General features: G+C 36.8%; 5 protein-coding genes across 5 annotated transcripts; 2 read left to right on the top strand and 3 right to left on the bottom strand. All coding sequences in view use genetic code 12, as the record gives it.

Annotated features, from left to right (window-relative positions):
• Positions 1–3,524: 3,524 nt before the first annotated feature.
• On the bottom strand, positions 3,525–4,061 carry J8A68_005404 (uncharacterized protein; the record flags this gene model as incomplete). The annotated part of the gene is made up of 2 exons (XM_049409467.1): positions 3,525–3,876; positions 3,988–4,061. 2 exons carry the CDS (start codon positions 4,059–4,061, stop codon positions 3,525–3,527), a joined length of 426 nt encoding a protein of 141 aa, XP_049261265.1.
• A 2,032-nt stretch (positions 4,062–6,093) lies between these two features.
• J8A68_005405 (uncharacterized protein) lies at positions 6,094–7,653 on the bottom strand (the record flags this gene model as incomplete). Its single annotated transcript, XM_049409468.1, has 1 exon — positions 6,094–7,653. The coding sequence occupies one exon, from the start codon at positions 7,651–7,653 to the stop codon at positions 6,094–6,096; it is 1,560 nt and encodes a 519-aa protein (XP_049261266.1).
• A 3,923-nt stretch (positions 7,654–11,576) lies between these two features.
• BUD16 (putative pyridoxal kinase) lies at positions 11,577–12,587 on the top strand (the record flags this gene model as incomplete). Its single annotated transcript, XM_049409469.1, has 1 exon — positions 11,577–12,587. One exon carries the CDS (start codon positions 11,577–11,579, stop codon positions 12,585–12,587), a length of 1,011 nt encoding a protein of 336 aa, XP_049261267.1.
• Positions 12,588–13,076: 489 nt separating this feature from the next.
• On the top strand, positions 13,077–14,144 carry J8A68_005407 (uncharacterized protein; the record flags this gene model as incomplete). The annotated part of the gene is made up of 1 exon (XM_049409470.1): positions 13,077–14,144. One exon carries the CDS (start codon positions 13,077–13,079, stop codon positions 14,142–14,144), a length of 1,068 nt encoding a protein of 355 aa, XP_049261268.1.
• Positions 14,145–14,211: 67 nt separating this feature from the next.
• J8A68_005408 (1-phosphatidylinositol 4-kinase) lies at positions 14,212–16,248 on the bottom strand (the record flags this gene model as incomplete). The annotated part of the gene is made up of 1 exon (XM_049409471.1): positions 14,212–16,248. One exon carries the CDS (start codon positions 16,246–16,248, stop codon positions 14,212–14,214), a length of 2,037 nt encoding a protein of 678 aa, XP_049261269.1.
• Positions 16,249–16,454: the final 206 nt, after the last annotated feature.

A 16,454-nucleotide genomic window follows, 5' to 3' on the forward strand; every position in this document is an offset into this window, starting at 1 on the left:
ATAATGCTAATCATGAACATTTTCAAAAAAATATGGGGGTTCAATTCCGAATCAATCATTCTTCTATAGGAAATGAAAAATAATTTGAAATTTAATTTGGCATTACTTCCAGCTTCTTCTCTTTAAAAAAAATAATTGGTTGCAAAAATACAATAAATTGCGACATTTTCGTAAATATGAAAAATACACATATTATTACATTTTGCTGCGTATATTGCTATCGGATATATCCGTATATGTAAGTATGATAATCTGGCGAGGCGGCATGTCTATCAAACTTTCTATCAATTAATAATATTCTTCGTTAATATTATTTATCTGATAATAATATCTCCGAGAAATTTAGTGTGGACCAAAATGCACACATTATCCCTAAATTTGTATTTCTATTTGGAAATTGCTTGCATATGAAACAGTAGTGACTATACAGATATACGAAACTTATCCTTAGCTAGTTCTAGATCTAGACTTTGATGCAGATAGGATGACATATAGTCTGGGTCTGAACTTGTCATTATCATATGCATATCTCACCCCACACTTTCTACCCCCCAGGTTATCTCGACTCTTCGAGAGTACGCCTTATTTGAATGACCATCTGGTTACGGATCTTCGTAATAACTAGATGCTCATAGCTCTCAAGAGTGGAAGATGTGGCGGTAGCCACATTCGAGGGTTTGATGTAGACTTGTGCCAGAATGGCAAGAAATTGCAAGCCCCCAAGTGTAGGTTATGCAATTGTCAGAAGTGTCTTGATCGGCTACTTCTAGGTTGGTTTGGAGAATGAGGCTATCAGTCAACACCCAATCTGGGCCAATGATAACAATGCTTGAACCGACAATCCAACAGCGCTCACATACTCTAGTTTCTATGAGATGTTCATTTAGGTACAGAATGAATAAGATACTTGCCATGCCCCACGTATTTATTAACTCTGATTAATTGTCTTCAAAAATAACGCCAGATAAACCAACCTAGTCCAACACAACTTTCCGATTACTCTCTTTCGCCATTTCGAAGTCCATTTAATCCCCATATTTTATTCTTGTGGTAGAATTGTGTAAGAACAGGATGTTTCCATTACAATTGGTCTATAAACTCCCCTGATAGGAAGGAGCACATAACCCACTCCTTACAAATTGTTCTTTTAACTTATTAAGTCATGACCAGAAAATTAATTGTAGAAATTCTTAAATGACCAAATATATTGTACAAGGAGCTCATAACCACTCCTTAAATATCTATAAATAAGAGCCAATCCCCCCTATAGCAACCAATGTAGTGGCAGCAACCAAGGGGTGCTACTCTCAGATCTTTGAATTTAATATGGTGGATAAATAAATATTCATTTGGTGCTTTAATAGGTGGGTCATTATTTATAGTATTTTTAAATCGTTCCAATAATTCTTTGGTGTATTCTTGAACATTTTGGTTAGGATCTTTAGTTTAAATAAATAGAAATGATAAATCAAATGATAAGGGTGCGCTTATGATTGGATGATAGAAATCCTGGTTCGTATATTATTATTAGTAGTTCTAAATACTAAAGAAAAGTGAAGCTTCTGAAGGATGAATAAGGAACCCCAGGAATGCATATTAACAAACTTTATAAGGATACAGACTATGAAAATTAGATTTTGTTGCATTTGGGATTGTTGAAAGGAAAAAGGGGTGGATGGTCTTGAAGGATTAGTGATCCCAGGGCCCTTTCATTATAGCAACCAAGGGGCGCTACTCTCAGATCTTTAGCTTACACAAATAAAATATAATAAATCGATTAGTAGGGGAGCTTTTGTGATTGGTTTAGTCGAACTCCAGTACATATATTAGTATTAGTAGTTCTATATACATGTGAGACCTATCGTCGGTGATAATTGTTACTAATGATCCACAAGTTTATAAACTTTATCAAGAGATGGTTGACTACCAATATAGCGAATTTCAAATTGTAATGGTGGTGTAATTGCAACCTGTGGTCAAAATGTTATAATACATGATTTCCAAGCTCACTTTCCTAATATGAGTCGATTCGTCGAAGAAGTGACAAAAACTCGACGATCAAAAAGTAATACCATTCTTAAAAAATGAGAATTCAACAGGCTGATGAATGAATAGATCTATTGCATTTGGTCGTAACTTCTGTAAGAATGATCGATTGATTGGGATCTTATCTGGGCAAGTTGAAGTTGGTTTTCCTAGCTCATATGACATAAGAGAATGATTCGATATAGAATATCCAGGACCGCAAACTAAACAAATGGCTTATCTACATAAATTACTGGTGACGCATAATTTGATGTACTCTCACTAATAAAATCCAATTCCTTTGAGTAAGCTAAATCTTGATTGCCATTGTCGGAAGAATCGTCGTCGCAACTATCACTATAGTTTTTTTCCTAATCAGGTGGTTATGGCCGTTATGGCTGCCAAATGTTCTAGATTGGTTATGGTTGCGTGTGAACGTTTGGTTGAGAATCTTGATTTGTTTCTGTTATGAGCCATAGTGAGATCATCTTAGTCAGCACATGTCTTCGAATTGGGTGCAAGAATTTTTCTGATACGTTCACTAAACTTATCCGGGGACAAGGCATATTCCTTGATCCTCCGATAGTAGTCGAAGAATTTGTTCAATGCGACGATCCACTTTAAGATAGTACTACCATCGCTTCGGTCTAAGTCACCCAATTTCTCCTTAATTAAGCCTTTGAGATAAGTGCTATGTTGATTGTTAGCCGCTTCTGAAGCTCAGAAGAGGAAATGAGTTGGAACTCTGGTGAAAGAGGTTGATTCAGCGGTGGTTGACGTAGTTATGTTTGGCCAGTTCAAGAGTAGTTGAGCAATCGGCTGCAAGGTGAAGGTTGTAGATTTTTTGTGGTCTGGGAGAAGGGCAGACCTGGCTTGAATAATAATAGGTGTTCAAGTCAGATTTGTTAGCTCCATAAATGATATTTCGTGATCTCCCAAGGTTAAGTCATAAAGTTAAAACATCATTATAGATGCTGAGGGCACCAAGGATTCTGATGCTTACAGAAAACATGTCATCTATGATATTTAAATGATCTATTCTTGGGAGTTTTAGGTTCAATTGTTATTTAAATGTGGTAATCCTTAGCTGCAATTACTGCAAAAAGTTCGTTTCGCTTTTTTTTTGGGCTTTATAAGTTTCTGAATTCATAAATCTAACACATGTACCTGAAAAGCAAACTTTGCTGTCGCCCAGAGCGTATTTCCATTTTAATTCGGATAACAGATGAATTTGGAATCGATTTCCCACATTATTGCTGGTGTAGCTCAATTGCGAGAAAAACGACCCATACCATGAGAGTTGTTTTGGAGAGAAAGAGGGATGGGTAATAATTTTTGAGAGGTATGTTGCAAGATATTGAAAACGGTCTGTCCCAATTTGCTAAATAGTAGTTGATAGTAAAAACAACTCACAACTCCTAAGTGCGATGAGTTCCCTCTCATCAGAATTAAATGTTGAGTTTTGGGCCACCAATTGATCAACATACCATTCATTGATATTACTCCCCGGAGATAGATTTCCTGTGAGGTGTGGGAGCAATACTTGCATCAGAATACTCAGTGATTTGGAATCTTGACTTACCCAGCCTGTTGTATACCAGCCTTCCGTCGGAATGTTCCTTAAGGTACCTAAGAGAATATACCATCTTGTTATAGCCATTCACATCTGGATTAGCAGCGTTGGAACCTAGTCGGTTTACCGCAACTGAGATATCTTCATATGTGTTTCGGGGCACCCATGATGCCCACCCAACCACTCTTTGAAAAGTTTTCTTCAACGATTCCTCTAAGAGTGTAACCTCTTGAACTGCTGGTATGAAGTTGTACTTGGCACTTCCTGGTATGTCAAATCTCAATGCTTCAGAGTACGGTCAGCACGCTTAACTATCTTATCGATTTCCAACTTAAAATATTTAAATTTATAGTCAAGGCGGTTATGATAACCATAGTAAAGGGACTTACCCGTTAACCTTGCCTTCGGTGTGTTGTTCAATATCGGGACCGCATATTTCACTATGCGCGGAAATCGTGTTCATGCCAACTACCAAAGTTTAACATGCACGTACATGTCTTGGAGGTGAAAACCTAGGAATGACATGGAATATTCCTATTTCTCCGTTATGGATACTTTGGAATGACGCTCGTGCAATGAATAATCTCCTAATACGATCACCCACTTGTTCCGATATCCAATCCAATGCTCGTTTGTGGCATTAAGAAATAGTTCTACAATTTCTTTCGTCTGCAGACTGCACAATCTGCCGTTTCCTTGAACACTACTAAATCAGCTATTAAATTAAATAGAAAATTCGTTTCAACCAAGCGATCTTCAATCAAGAAAAGTAGATCTGCAACGTTAACCCGATTAGTATCAAACTCCATTAACTTATCTTCAAAAATGTTTGCACCTTCCTTCACAAAATTGAAGTGTAGCACAAAAGCTAATCCTAATACTAGTCTTATAATAAGTTGTCAAGGACAATACTTAGACAATGAAAGAACATATATGGAAGCTTCAAACTAACTTTGTTCTTCAATAATATCTTTATTTTTCGAAGGGTCATCCACTATTCATTTCAATGCAAATTTATATCACATATAAATACTTCCCACAGGAACAAACTCCTAAGCGATCTGTTTGTGGCGTTTCAAAATTCAAACCGAGAGGGAATTTTGTACTTACCGCTTGTATAGTAATATCATATCAACATTTCGTAAATAAAACTTTCAATTTCACAAGTAAGATAACTCTCTAATTAGTTACCAAAGAGTAGGTAAAACCATAATAAATAAGATTAGTCATGTATCCCCTCAGCTGGTTTCTTATCTTTGGTTGTTCCATATTAGGTAATTGTACAAAACGTATTTTGCAACGGCTACGACGACTCTTTCTTACGAAAGATAGTCTGGTTGTTGTTTCACCCTGTTAGGGAGTCAGTTGAACATTCAATTATCAGGCGGATGCTATGAGCTGCCGGTTAGTCTGTGACTTGGTCCAGTGTTCGTTTGATTTGGAACTTACAAATATTTTGTATAATGCGAAGCGTTTGCCGCGAGAGTTCAAGCTTTTCAATAGTTATATTATGTTAGTTTATGGTCTTTGGAGTTTACAACGATTTGGGTCTTGGAAACAACTGTTACTTACGGAACCAGAAGTCCGTTATTGGGCATCTCAACAACGGCGCCCTGACTTCTTTTAGAGTTTATGTATGATGTTTTTGGTGCGCTGATTGGAAGGAAAATTTAAGCCAGTTAAAATGTCAAGAAACCAAAAAGGCGTCGGTTCTTCCATCAGAGTACATAGTTCCGCTTGTAGCAGGTCTCCTAATGTTCAACATGTAGAACACGAAGGGGTGAAATGTTCAGTGATGAAAATCGATGTTGAATGTTGACATCTTTTACCAACAGGAAAACATCTCAAGAAGAAAGTCAGATAATCCGAAACAAGAGATAATCCAAACCAAGAACCTGGCAGTACTATATCAATCCAATTATCACAATGTACTGTGATGACTTTATAATCTGTTGATGAATTGAAGTTCTGATTGTTTTTGCCGTACGATTTTATGAGCCGCTTTCGGAGTTTCAGTCGCCCCCGCCAAACAAAAAAATAACCTCGGAAAATAATGAACACTTTCCGTGGACATGAAAAAGTGGCTAATCAACGGACACCTAAATACTAGTGTTTTTTTCGTCACAATAGCGCTTAGAAATTTTGATCTGGAAGGTATATTCCGATGTCGGTAATAGGGCACAAGATCGGCGTAATTTTGAATAATTTAAATCCAATGGTAAACTGCATGACGCGAGTTGAATCACAGTGACTCAGCAAAGATCCAAGAGGATCAACCAGCTGTCCATGGCCACCGCCAATACTAAATTCTTTTAATGAAATACAAATGGACCACATCCAAAAATTACTTTGAGTGGAGGGATTATTTTCCACTACGTTACCGAATGACACAAAATTAATTTAATAATAGAGACACAATAAATACACTATAAACTGATAATTAAAAGAATAATATAAAAAAAGAGGAATCCACTTAATCCATATGATCTACCTTTTTAAACCTTTTCAATGGTTACGACGTCGTTGTTTTTCTTTTCGTCAATTTCTGGAGTAACCAAAGCACCTTCATCAGAATCATTGACGGCGTAAACATCTTCTCTTTCAACACCTAACTCTGCGTTTCTGTTTTCTGGACCAAGTAAGACAACAATGGTCAAGTATGCAAGAACGGCACCACAGAAGATAGCCATAGTCTTACCATAGTCATAAATACCTTCTTCGGCATTGATAGGGAAACGTTCACCAATAGTAGCTTCAATAGTTGAAGAAGCAGAAGAAACTAAGTTACCCAATTGATATGAGACACCAGTAACGAAAGCTTTGAACTGAGGGGGGGACAATTCTGTAAGATGAGTAGGAACAACACCCCAGGCACCTTGAATACCGAATTGCATAAAGAAAGCGGTTACCCACATTGGTCTGAAAGCCCACGGATAAATGAAGGCAGCGGTAAAGAGGTTAGCAGCAATAATAGCAGTTCTTCTACCAATGAAACTTGACAAGTGACCAACAATAATACCACCAGCTAAAGCACCCAAGTTGGCACAGACGTTAACAACCGTAGTTCTGTCTTCACCGAAACCGTATTGCTTTTGCATTAAAGTAGTATACAAATCTTGAGAACCATGAGATGAGAAGTTGAAACCGGACATCATGAAGATTAAGTAGATGATGATTAACCAATAGCTCTTTAAAGCATGGACAGCTTGACTTTTGAATTCCTTGATATTTGAATCCTTTGCGGCCGCACCAGCTTCAAATCGTTCTTGTTGACGTTGATAAGAGTTAGTTTCTGGGGTGAAGAATCTCCAAATGATTAAAAGAACAGGTGGCCCAGCACTGAACCAGAACATAGATCTCCAGCCTTCTTTAGTAGTATCGACAAGAGCACGTTGGAAAATAGTAGCCAATAAGAAACCTAAAGCATAACCTTCTTGGAAAATACCAGAAAGAACACCTCTAGCAGTGGTTGGAGCATCAGAAAGGGCTTCAGCGGCACAAATACCATAAATACCACCCATTGCAATACCGAAAGCGGCTCTTGTACCTAAGAAGGCTGCATATGTCTTGACGAAACCAGTACCAATTTGAATGACAATCAAAAATCCCAAATTAATCATATATGGCCATCGTCTTCCCTTAAAGTCACCAATGGCACCAAAGATAATAGCACCACCAGTTCTCAACATCAAAACCAAAGTCATACCCCAGGACGCATCCTTAATACTAACATTTAAATCTTCAGCGATGTTCGTAAGGTTCAAGGAAGTAGTGAAGTAATCTAAAGCATCCCAAGTCCAAGCTAAGAAACCAAGCATGAAGAAGTTCCATTGGTGGCGGTTGACATGGACTAATGGTTGGAAAGGGTTGAGGATTTGGTTCCAGGAATATTGAGAAAGTTCTTCTCTTCCAACCCAAAGGGAAGAAAATCTAGTAATGACATACTTTCTAATGACTGGCCAAGTGAACTTAGGTGGTTGGACAATATGTTTATTGTGCTCTTTAGCAACAGCAACCGATTCAACGGTGTGTACAGATCTGAGACAGTCAGTCATTGTTGATTATATTTGAATTGTGATGAAGATAAAGAGATTGCAAAAAAACAAGAAACTTGAAGAAGTGAATTCGCAACCCTTTTATAGTGGGAAATTCATTTGAGAACTTCAACGACATCCCCACAAAATCTGAATAAATACGAACATTTCCATAATAGAGCTTAATTCAACAAATCGCCGTAGCTAATTGATAATTATTGCATTGTCACTTTGATTATGCTATTCGGAGTTTTGTTTTATCAAATTTAAGCCCCCACCATAAGCCATATTTCGTTTGGCATTTTTTTTTTCTTCAGATTTAAATTTTTATTGCTGCACAAATCATTATTTTTTAATCCGGCTAATGCGATGAAAGAATATTTTTTTATTCTTTTTTTCCCCTGGTAGGTACCACGGAGAATTCCTAATGGCTAAGTATCACTACTCTACAACTACTTTGCGGCGACACCTTCTCTCGCCAGTTCGAGACCCGCAGCGAATTTTCGGACCCTTTTAGGGTGATTCGCTGCTGGATTTTGGGTATGTTGAGCCAAGTTAGGACGATAGGTAATTTCCCAGGTACGTCCGTAATCTGGTTAATTTTCCATAATTCCGTTATTTTCCCGTGCTTTTGGTAGATCGAGTTAGGGGTCCTAACATTGCTACGGCTGGTGTCATTGATTAGACACGGCTAACGATTTATTAATAGGAGTCATTGTCTGAGTTTGTTCTGCCCTCACCCCAATATAGTTCATTTTCTGATTGTTTATCCCTCACCCCTAATACTCACCTGGTTTCCTAGGCTTATTTGAAATGTGAATATAACTTTCTTTGTTCGTGTACGTAGTGAATAGGATGCCTATTATGTTAAAACAAATATTATTTGACCGGAAAAGGACTTACCCCAGAGATTATTTTATCATGTAAAAGTAACGTGCAGTCTAGCAGAAAAAAAAGCTTCTTATCTCCTTAATTTGGTTCGGTTTCAATTGCGAAGTTGGAGTCTAGTTTATTGTCAAAATGATAAGATCCATAACCCACTAACCTCAAAAACAATAGGAATCTTTGTGTCCAAAATCCCGCATCTGTTGATATGTTAACTCATCCCCACACCACCACTACATATTTGAATATTCTATGATTAATGAATTGATGACACAATGTTGTATTGGGCTTAGTAATCGATTTTGAAAGTAAATTAATATCTGTTCTTCGGTTATAGCTGACAAATGCGTGGGGGTGCGTGGGGGAGACAGAAACCTACTCCTCTTGCATAAAGAAGTTATGTGTCAAATAATACTAATTAGAAAATTATTATCAAATACACATTATTGCTATCTTATTGTCTTTGAAAATAGGAACAGAAATTTCATTGTTTAATGATATTTTTTTGAGTTAAAAAAGAGTTAATGTTTCAAAAACAAACTCCGGGATAAATTAGTTCGCTCTAAATTCTACATGAATTATTTCTAGAACTCTAGGATCAATATAAATGTCGACCAGACTAAATATGCTGACTCCTTTTTTGGGCGCCCTAAAAGTCTCCACTTTCAAGAGACAAAGGATAAGGAAGAACCCCTCTTTGCACATACCAGGTTAGTGAAGGCTGCTCCTAAAGCTCCCGGGTCTCGAGGGAATACCAATAAAACCGCGTAAGCTTTTCTCTATGTCTTCAGCTGAACTAATCCAGAGCCTGATGTTACTAGCCCTAGATCTTCGAAATGAGAACAGATACTTGGCAACGTTGCGAAACTTTTTCTTGGTGTGATTTCCTCCCATCGACAAAATCATAATGTTTGATGCAATCTTAATACACCCAAACAAGCATGTCCAATAGCTTAAAGTTTGAAGACTGGCTGGCATCGTCGCCTTGATGACGGCGAATTTGAAAGTACTTTCCATCAGCGTGTTGCACTGAATAAACTTACTAAGAAATAGGTGCAGTTTGGTCGAAAAGCTTTGGCAGCTGCTGCCTTTTTTTCTCTTATAATATTAAGGAAAAACTATATAATTATTTAAACACTACATTGAAAGCCAGAATCATTAGAATCGGAATAGGAACGACAACTATTAACGGAAGAATTACTTTTATTGAATCCAGGAATAGCAAGCCATGCATAGCAAATTTTCGACGGTTCCGAATATCTTTTTTTACATATCTGTTTACTGACTTCTTATACATACTAACTACAGAAATAGAACAAACAGAAAAGATATACTTTAAATACAAAAAGCACTATCGCCAACAACCTTATATCTGCATTAGTGACCTTTAAGGGCCAAGGAATGGTGCTCGAGTAGGGGTTCGGAGATGTCTACACCAAGCTTTCTGCTGCAGTATGTCTAGGAGAGGGCTAATTATAATAAACTGTTTTGCATGGTTAACAAAGTTCCTACAAGACCAGGAGAATGGGTTATCTTTTCTTTGTAGAACAGATTCATGAGGAAATCAAATCGCAACACTGCAAGGTTTCATTTGATAATACTTGGGAGAAATCAGAGCCCGAGGCCAGAAGGGTCCTTCACTTTGTCAAAGATAAGTGACGACAGTCCGCCTTTCTTCAGACTTCAGAGTGGAAGCCACACAAGGTCCACTCTCCACACAATTGAAAATGCTCCGGACTACTCGCGAGCCCGAAGAATATCCTTTCGAATTTTTCAGGGACGTTTAATGTACCTAATGATTTTAGATTTGTTATCAAGTTCAATAGAGCCGGACAGACAGACCTTCTCTAGTTTGAAGTTAGAAAACGGCTTACACAGCCTGAATTTCTTAGCAAAACTTTATAAGTCTTGCTTAATAGGATTGTGTAACAATAGCATAGAGAACTCAGGAACCACTGATTTTTAACAGACAATTTGAAGGTGGATGCTTTCAATTTTTTTGCCCCTCCCCCGCACCAAAACTATTTTCTCGGCTATTCCTGACCTATACATATTTCTTTCCCTCGTTAATTAGTTGTTCCGAAAAAATAATTCTTCAACACACGAGTTTTAATTCAGGGAGCTTCCCATGATGTGTGCCTTCTACCGACCAAGCTAATGCAAGATTCATATGGAAAGTTTCTTGAGTGTGTTGGATCTCGTCCCTTTTCTTTTCCCAACTAATTGAATCAAAGGGGTGGCTTAACTAACGTATGCTTCAAGTTTCTTTTTAATCTAGATTTTGGTTGTGCGTGGCTTGATCAGAGTCTGAAACTTGGAAATAAAGAAAGTAGCATTTGTAAAACAATGGTGACGAAATGTCTGTCACCACTGACGACTGTTCTATGATAGTGTTCTCTGATATGGTTCCCGTTTGCTGTTTTACATTCTTAAACGTTTCCGAAAACCCAGATTCTTCTATACCGGGATTAGAGGTTTGTTCTACCAGTGCCAACTTGATTTTTTTTTGATATTTTTTTGGTTTGATTGGGTTGCAGAACGACCAGCATACAATGGAAAGAGGGCAGTAGAATTTCGAGATACTTTTTCCTAGAAGATCTTTCATAATTACCTATAATCTCCCTCATATCATTTGGTGTGCTACCAACCCGATCAGATCGACACATCTTCTGGTTACGAGCCTTGCAAAATCTGTTTCGATTTCTAAGCTCAGATTCGACTACTCTGTAATTTGTATGGACTCAACAGTTTGGGAACTTGTGAGTTACCTCATAAGAAACATATGAGGATAATCTTTGTACTTTAATTACTGCAAAAAATGCTGGGCAAATTTCGAAACTAAAATTAATAATTTGCGGCAAACGGACTTTCGTAATCACTAACGGGCCAAAAAAAAGAAATTGACCGTAAAAAAAAAAAGTCAAAGTAGAAAAAAAAAAATTTGGTGACTCTTTTTAAATATTGGAAATTGATTTCTCCAAGTTATAAATTACTACACTCTCCTTGGGAGACTAATACTCCATATAGATTTTAGTTATAGACTCAGCTAGTACTTCTGAATGAGAACCATGAAATCGGTGCTATCCATCCAATCTCACGTTGTTCACGGCTATGTCGGTGGACGAGCTGCTGTCTTCCCATTGCAAACCCAAGGATGGGAAGTCGATACTGTAAATACAGTCAACTTCTCAAACCATACTGGTTATGGATCCTTTTCCGGTTCAACATTAGCTCCGGAAGAATTAGAATCGATTTTCACTCAGTTACTTAAATTAGGGATTTCATATCAAGCAATCATAACTGGATATATTCCAAACGCAAATCTAATTCAGATTATAAATCAACATATTATTCAATTTAAACAAAGAAATCCTAATTTGATATATTTATTGGATCCAGTTATGGGAGATGATAATTATATGTATGTCGATAAATCATGTATTGCCCAATATCAATCAATCTTAAAGAATAATCTTGTGGATATAATCACTCCGAATCAATTTGAATTGGAATTATTGGTGGGATATCCTATTGATACCAAATCTGATATTATAACTGCTATTAATCAATTACATAAAGATTATAAGATCCCATATGTGGTAATTACTTCGATTAATGGGAAATTATTCAATGATAAAGAAGATATTTATTGCATAATCTCAAACATGAATACCAAACAACTCAAAATGGTAAAGGTCCCATTGATACATTCATATTTCACCGGAGTAGGTGATTTATTCTCGGCCCTATTGTTAGATAAGTTAGTTAAATGTAATATGGATTTACTTAAGGCAGTCAAACAAGTTTTGACAATTATGCACAGGACATTGAAATTAACCCACAAGCTAGCATTACAGGCTGCTAAAAATGACCATCCAAAGATCATGAATGGCAATGGCGTTGCCAATGGTATTGGCCACGAGAATCTCGAGGATACTGAAGAGTTAGTGGGGAAGATAAATGATGCTGAAACTATGAAGTATTTTGAATTGAAGATTATTCAAGCCAGACAGTTTTACGATTACGATGGCCCAGGAGAGTTCGTCGAGATGGATGTAGATGTTATATAACATGGATAGTATTGAGAATAATATTAAAAGTAATAGACAATTGAGTAAATTCATCCTTCTTTCTTGTACATTTTTAAAAGGGTTTGCTCAAATACAAATTCTGACACTTCCATGTCGTTTCTATGGCATCCGTAGTACAACCTGATATGGAATACAATCCGTATCTGAACCGCTAAGATTTGCGGTTCGGCTCTTTCCTAATTGAGAGATACATTTGGTAGTGCCAATTTTTCTACAGTACTATCGCTTATGATAGGTCGCGTTTGCCTACTAAATTTGGCTGGGAACAACTCTCCTCACTGTCTTCCCGATTTGGGAATTTCCGTTCGACACTAAAATTTTCCATCGCTTAATTAAAAGATTTATAAAACCCCAGACCCCTTCCCCCAAGAGTTCCCTTTGCAACCTTCTTGTAACTTCAAACCTATACTATTCTTTACTAGATAGAAATCCATACGTTTGTCTTTACACTTTACACCCATGACCATTATGTCCAAACCAAAAGTATTAATTATCGGTTCCGGAGGAGTCGGTACTATTTCCGCACTTTCATTAACTACCAATGATAAATCAGAAGTCACCTTAGTAGTTAGATCAGATTATGATTTAATCTCCAACAAGGGATATTCCATTACTTCATGTACTTATGGCAAATTAGAAAATTGGAAACCTCATAATATTGCCAGATCAGTTGAAGATGCTCAAGAAAGATTTGGTCCATTTGATTACATTTTATTAACAACCAAGAACATTCCAGATGGTTCAGTCACTGTAGAAAATATTATTAAACCAGCAGTTGTCAATGATAAAGTCGTCATCATATTATTACAAAACGGTTTAGCTATTGAAGAACCTATGCACAAGGCATTCCCTAACAATATTCTTCTTAGTGGAGTTTCAAGAATTGGTTCAACTTATTATGAAGGTCATGTCGATAACAAAGGTATAGATCATGTTTTCTTAGGTGATTTCAAACCAGAATCCCAGCGTCATCCATTATCCCAATCCAAAATCGACGAATTCATGTCAGTTTATCAAAACCCCAACGGATTAAATAAAATCGAAGAAGATAAAGATGTTCAAAAAACTAGATGGGAAAAATTAATCTATAATTCAGTATTTAATACCATAACCGCATTGGTCAACCTCGATGTAGGTAGATTGCAAATCTGTGGTGCTAATGATGAATTGATCAGACCGGCTATGCTTGAAGTTGTGGCAATTGCCAGATCTGTTGGAGTTGAATGTGATGCAAGTATGATGGAAAAATTCGTTCATATTGGTGATGGATTATTTTATTCTCCTTCAATGTGTGTTGATATGAGAAAAGGTCAATTAATGGAATTGGAAATTATTTTAGGGAATCCAATGAGAATCGCTAGGGAAAATAATGTTCCAACTCCAGTCTTATCAGTGATCTATTCATTATTGAAAATGGTACAATTTAGAATCAAGGAGGAAAGAAAGATGTTTGTACTTAATCAAGATGATTTCAAACAACATTCTTCTGATGAATATCCTGAAATATTCAAACAAAAGTATTTAAACAAAAAGTAATTAGAAAATGATTTGATAGTTTATATATAGCATTTTACGAGGAGCTAAATACTTCTAAGACTACGTCCTAACACCAAGTAAATACAGGTGGCTTACTAGTTTCTTTAACTAATCTTTCTATAATTACTCGTTTGCTTCCAGGTGCACGATCTCCAGTACGCACGTCTCTGATTATATGCTCATAACCCGATTCATTAGCAACTGCATCATTTCCATCTCTGTCAGTGTCAACGATTCGTAAATAATTATTAACCTTAGAAGTCGCAAGATACGTATGAACAGTCGAAGGTGGTAGCAATGGACTATTTATGTCATAGCTCTTGGAGATATCTCCTTCATACATCGATGTCTGCATTCTAAATAATTCTTCACAGCCAATATTCTCGGGCATATACATAACATCATCAAATACCAACAAGTTCTCTCTTCTCGCCAATTCCAACGGACCAGCATATCCCAACTTCAAAATCTCAACTACATTGAATGCTTGCCCTTTCAAGACTGCCAATTGCTTCAACCACATTCTTTCCTTAAAATCCTGATCTTTAATAAATACTTGTTTCAAGTTCGCAACGGTCTCTTCCCACCATGTCTTAGATGTCAATAGTGGTAAATAATGATTTCTAGTTTTCATACTAAACGGCTGTCCAATTATCGAATATGGCAAAAATAACCATCCAAACGGGAATGATCTCCATTCATCTGGATGTTTCCAAGGAAATGCCAATCCGGAATCAATTGCCCCGATTTTGATTATGGGTCTCATTACTTTATATTGAGCACTATGTGATATTTGTTTCCATGTTAATTTGATCATCCAATTATCTAACCCACGATCGGTATTTCTCATGATATAATCCAAAATCACCAATTTTTCAACCTCTTGTTGAAATTGGCTCATTGATTCAAGTGACCATCTGAAGTCATAGTTGTCAGTGTCAATACCTACTTGTACATCACTGGATTTTTTCAAATGATTAATCTCAATCGGGTCGGATGGGATGGGATTATGTCGAAGCCATACATCAGCCGTGGTATATCCTTCAAGAAAAACCTGAAATGACCCAATCTTAGGTGGCAATTTAGTCACATCACTATTCTTATCCCAATACGAATAAAAGAAGCTCGGTGATCTTAATTCGATAATATCAGTTCGGGGGACAATATATGAACACAATTGTCGATCTAATACACATGCACCTGCTTCACTGATATATCCCAAATTAGGAATCAAACATGATCTTCCAAAACAACAGGGGAAGAAGGTTCGATGAGCCCATTTACTCCATTTGGGCAGTAGGGGGCCATATGGTTCTTCATCCTTCGGTTTGAATACTCCGGCTTTATAAATAGTCCCATCTGTTCGTTTGTTAAATATGAAATAACTCCCAGAAGAACCTAATGCAATTCTTTGCGGCGAGAGGGATTCAACTTCGATATTGTAGATGATTTGTGTTATCAAATTATGGAAATCACGATCACTAAAATAATTTTCTGGAAAATCGAATGCTTCTCCTGTTTCATCTTCTACTATTCGACGAAAATGAACTAGAAGATCACGTTTTGAAGCTATTACAGGAAGATTTTTTACTGGTCGGAAAGCTGAGTATTCAATTGTGTATTCATTCTTGCCTTCAGCATCTGGCTTTTTCAGTTTAGATTTATTGATCTTTGAAATAGGCAGATATGCCCATTTTGCAGCTGGGATCAAATATCCCTTTGTAAATTTATGAAAATTGGTTTCCATATTATCCATACTTCCTCTACGTGATATAGGTTGGGATTGAGTCCCAAGAGGTGAAAGCTTAGGCGGCTGCAATATATTATTTGGTTGGGAATTGGGCATATCATTATCATTCTGAACCGTATTACTTCCTTTTGTGTGAGCTGCGATTGGATAATGCCAACTGTGTGCCAAATTCTGGGGTTCCTCGTCTTGAGAAACAAGTGTGATGTGATGTTGGTGTTGGATGCTATCATTTTCAATCCATAATGGTTTTTGATTTTGGATAGCTTTGGGATATACAGAATTGTGTCGTACTGAATCTGGTGGTTGGTCGTAATTGTTTGAGTGCACGACTGAATTATTAGTTGCCATCACCATCGCTATTATTTTGGTGATTAATTTAGTATGGAATGAACTTATAAATAGCTTTATCTAAAGCTGTTCTATTCTAATGCTACTTGTAAGGAATGGTAGTCTTTCTCTAGTATATGAGTTACTTAAGGAACTAATGACATGAAATAAAAAGAATTAAAAGTAAGGAAAGGAAAATAAAATCATCAAAATTTTTAGATCCTTTCTTCCCT

The sequence above is a fragment of the Hemisphaericaspora subhashii genome (genome assembly GCF_019202705.1).
Source record: "Hemisphaericaspora subhashii strain CBS 10753 chromosome Unknown scaffold19, whole genome shotgun sequence".
Lineage (NCBI taxonomy): Eukaryota > Fungi > Ascomycota > Pichiomycetes > Serinales > Debaryomycetaceae > Hemisphaericaspora > Hemisphaericaspora subhashii.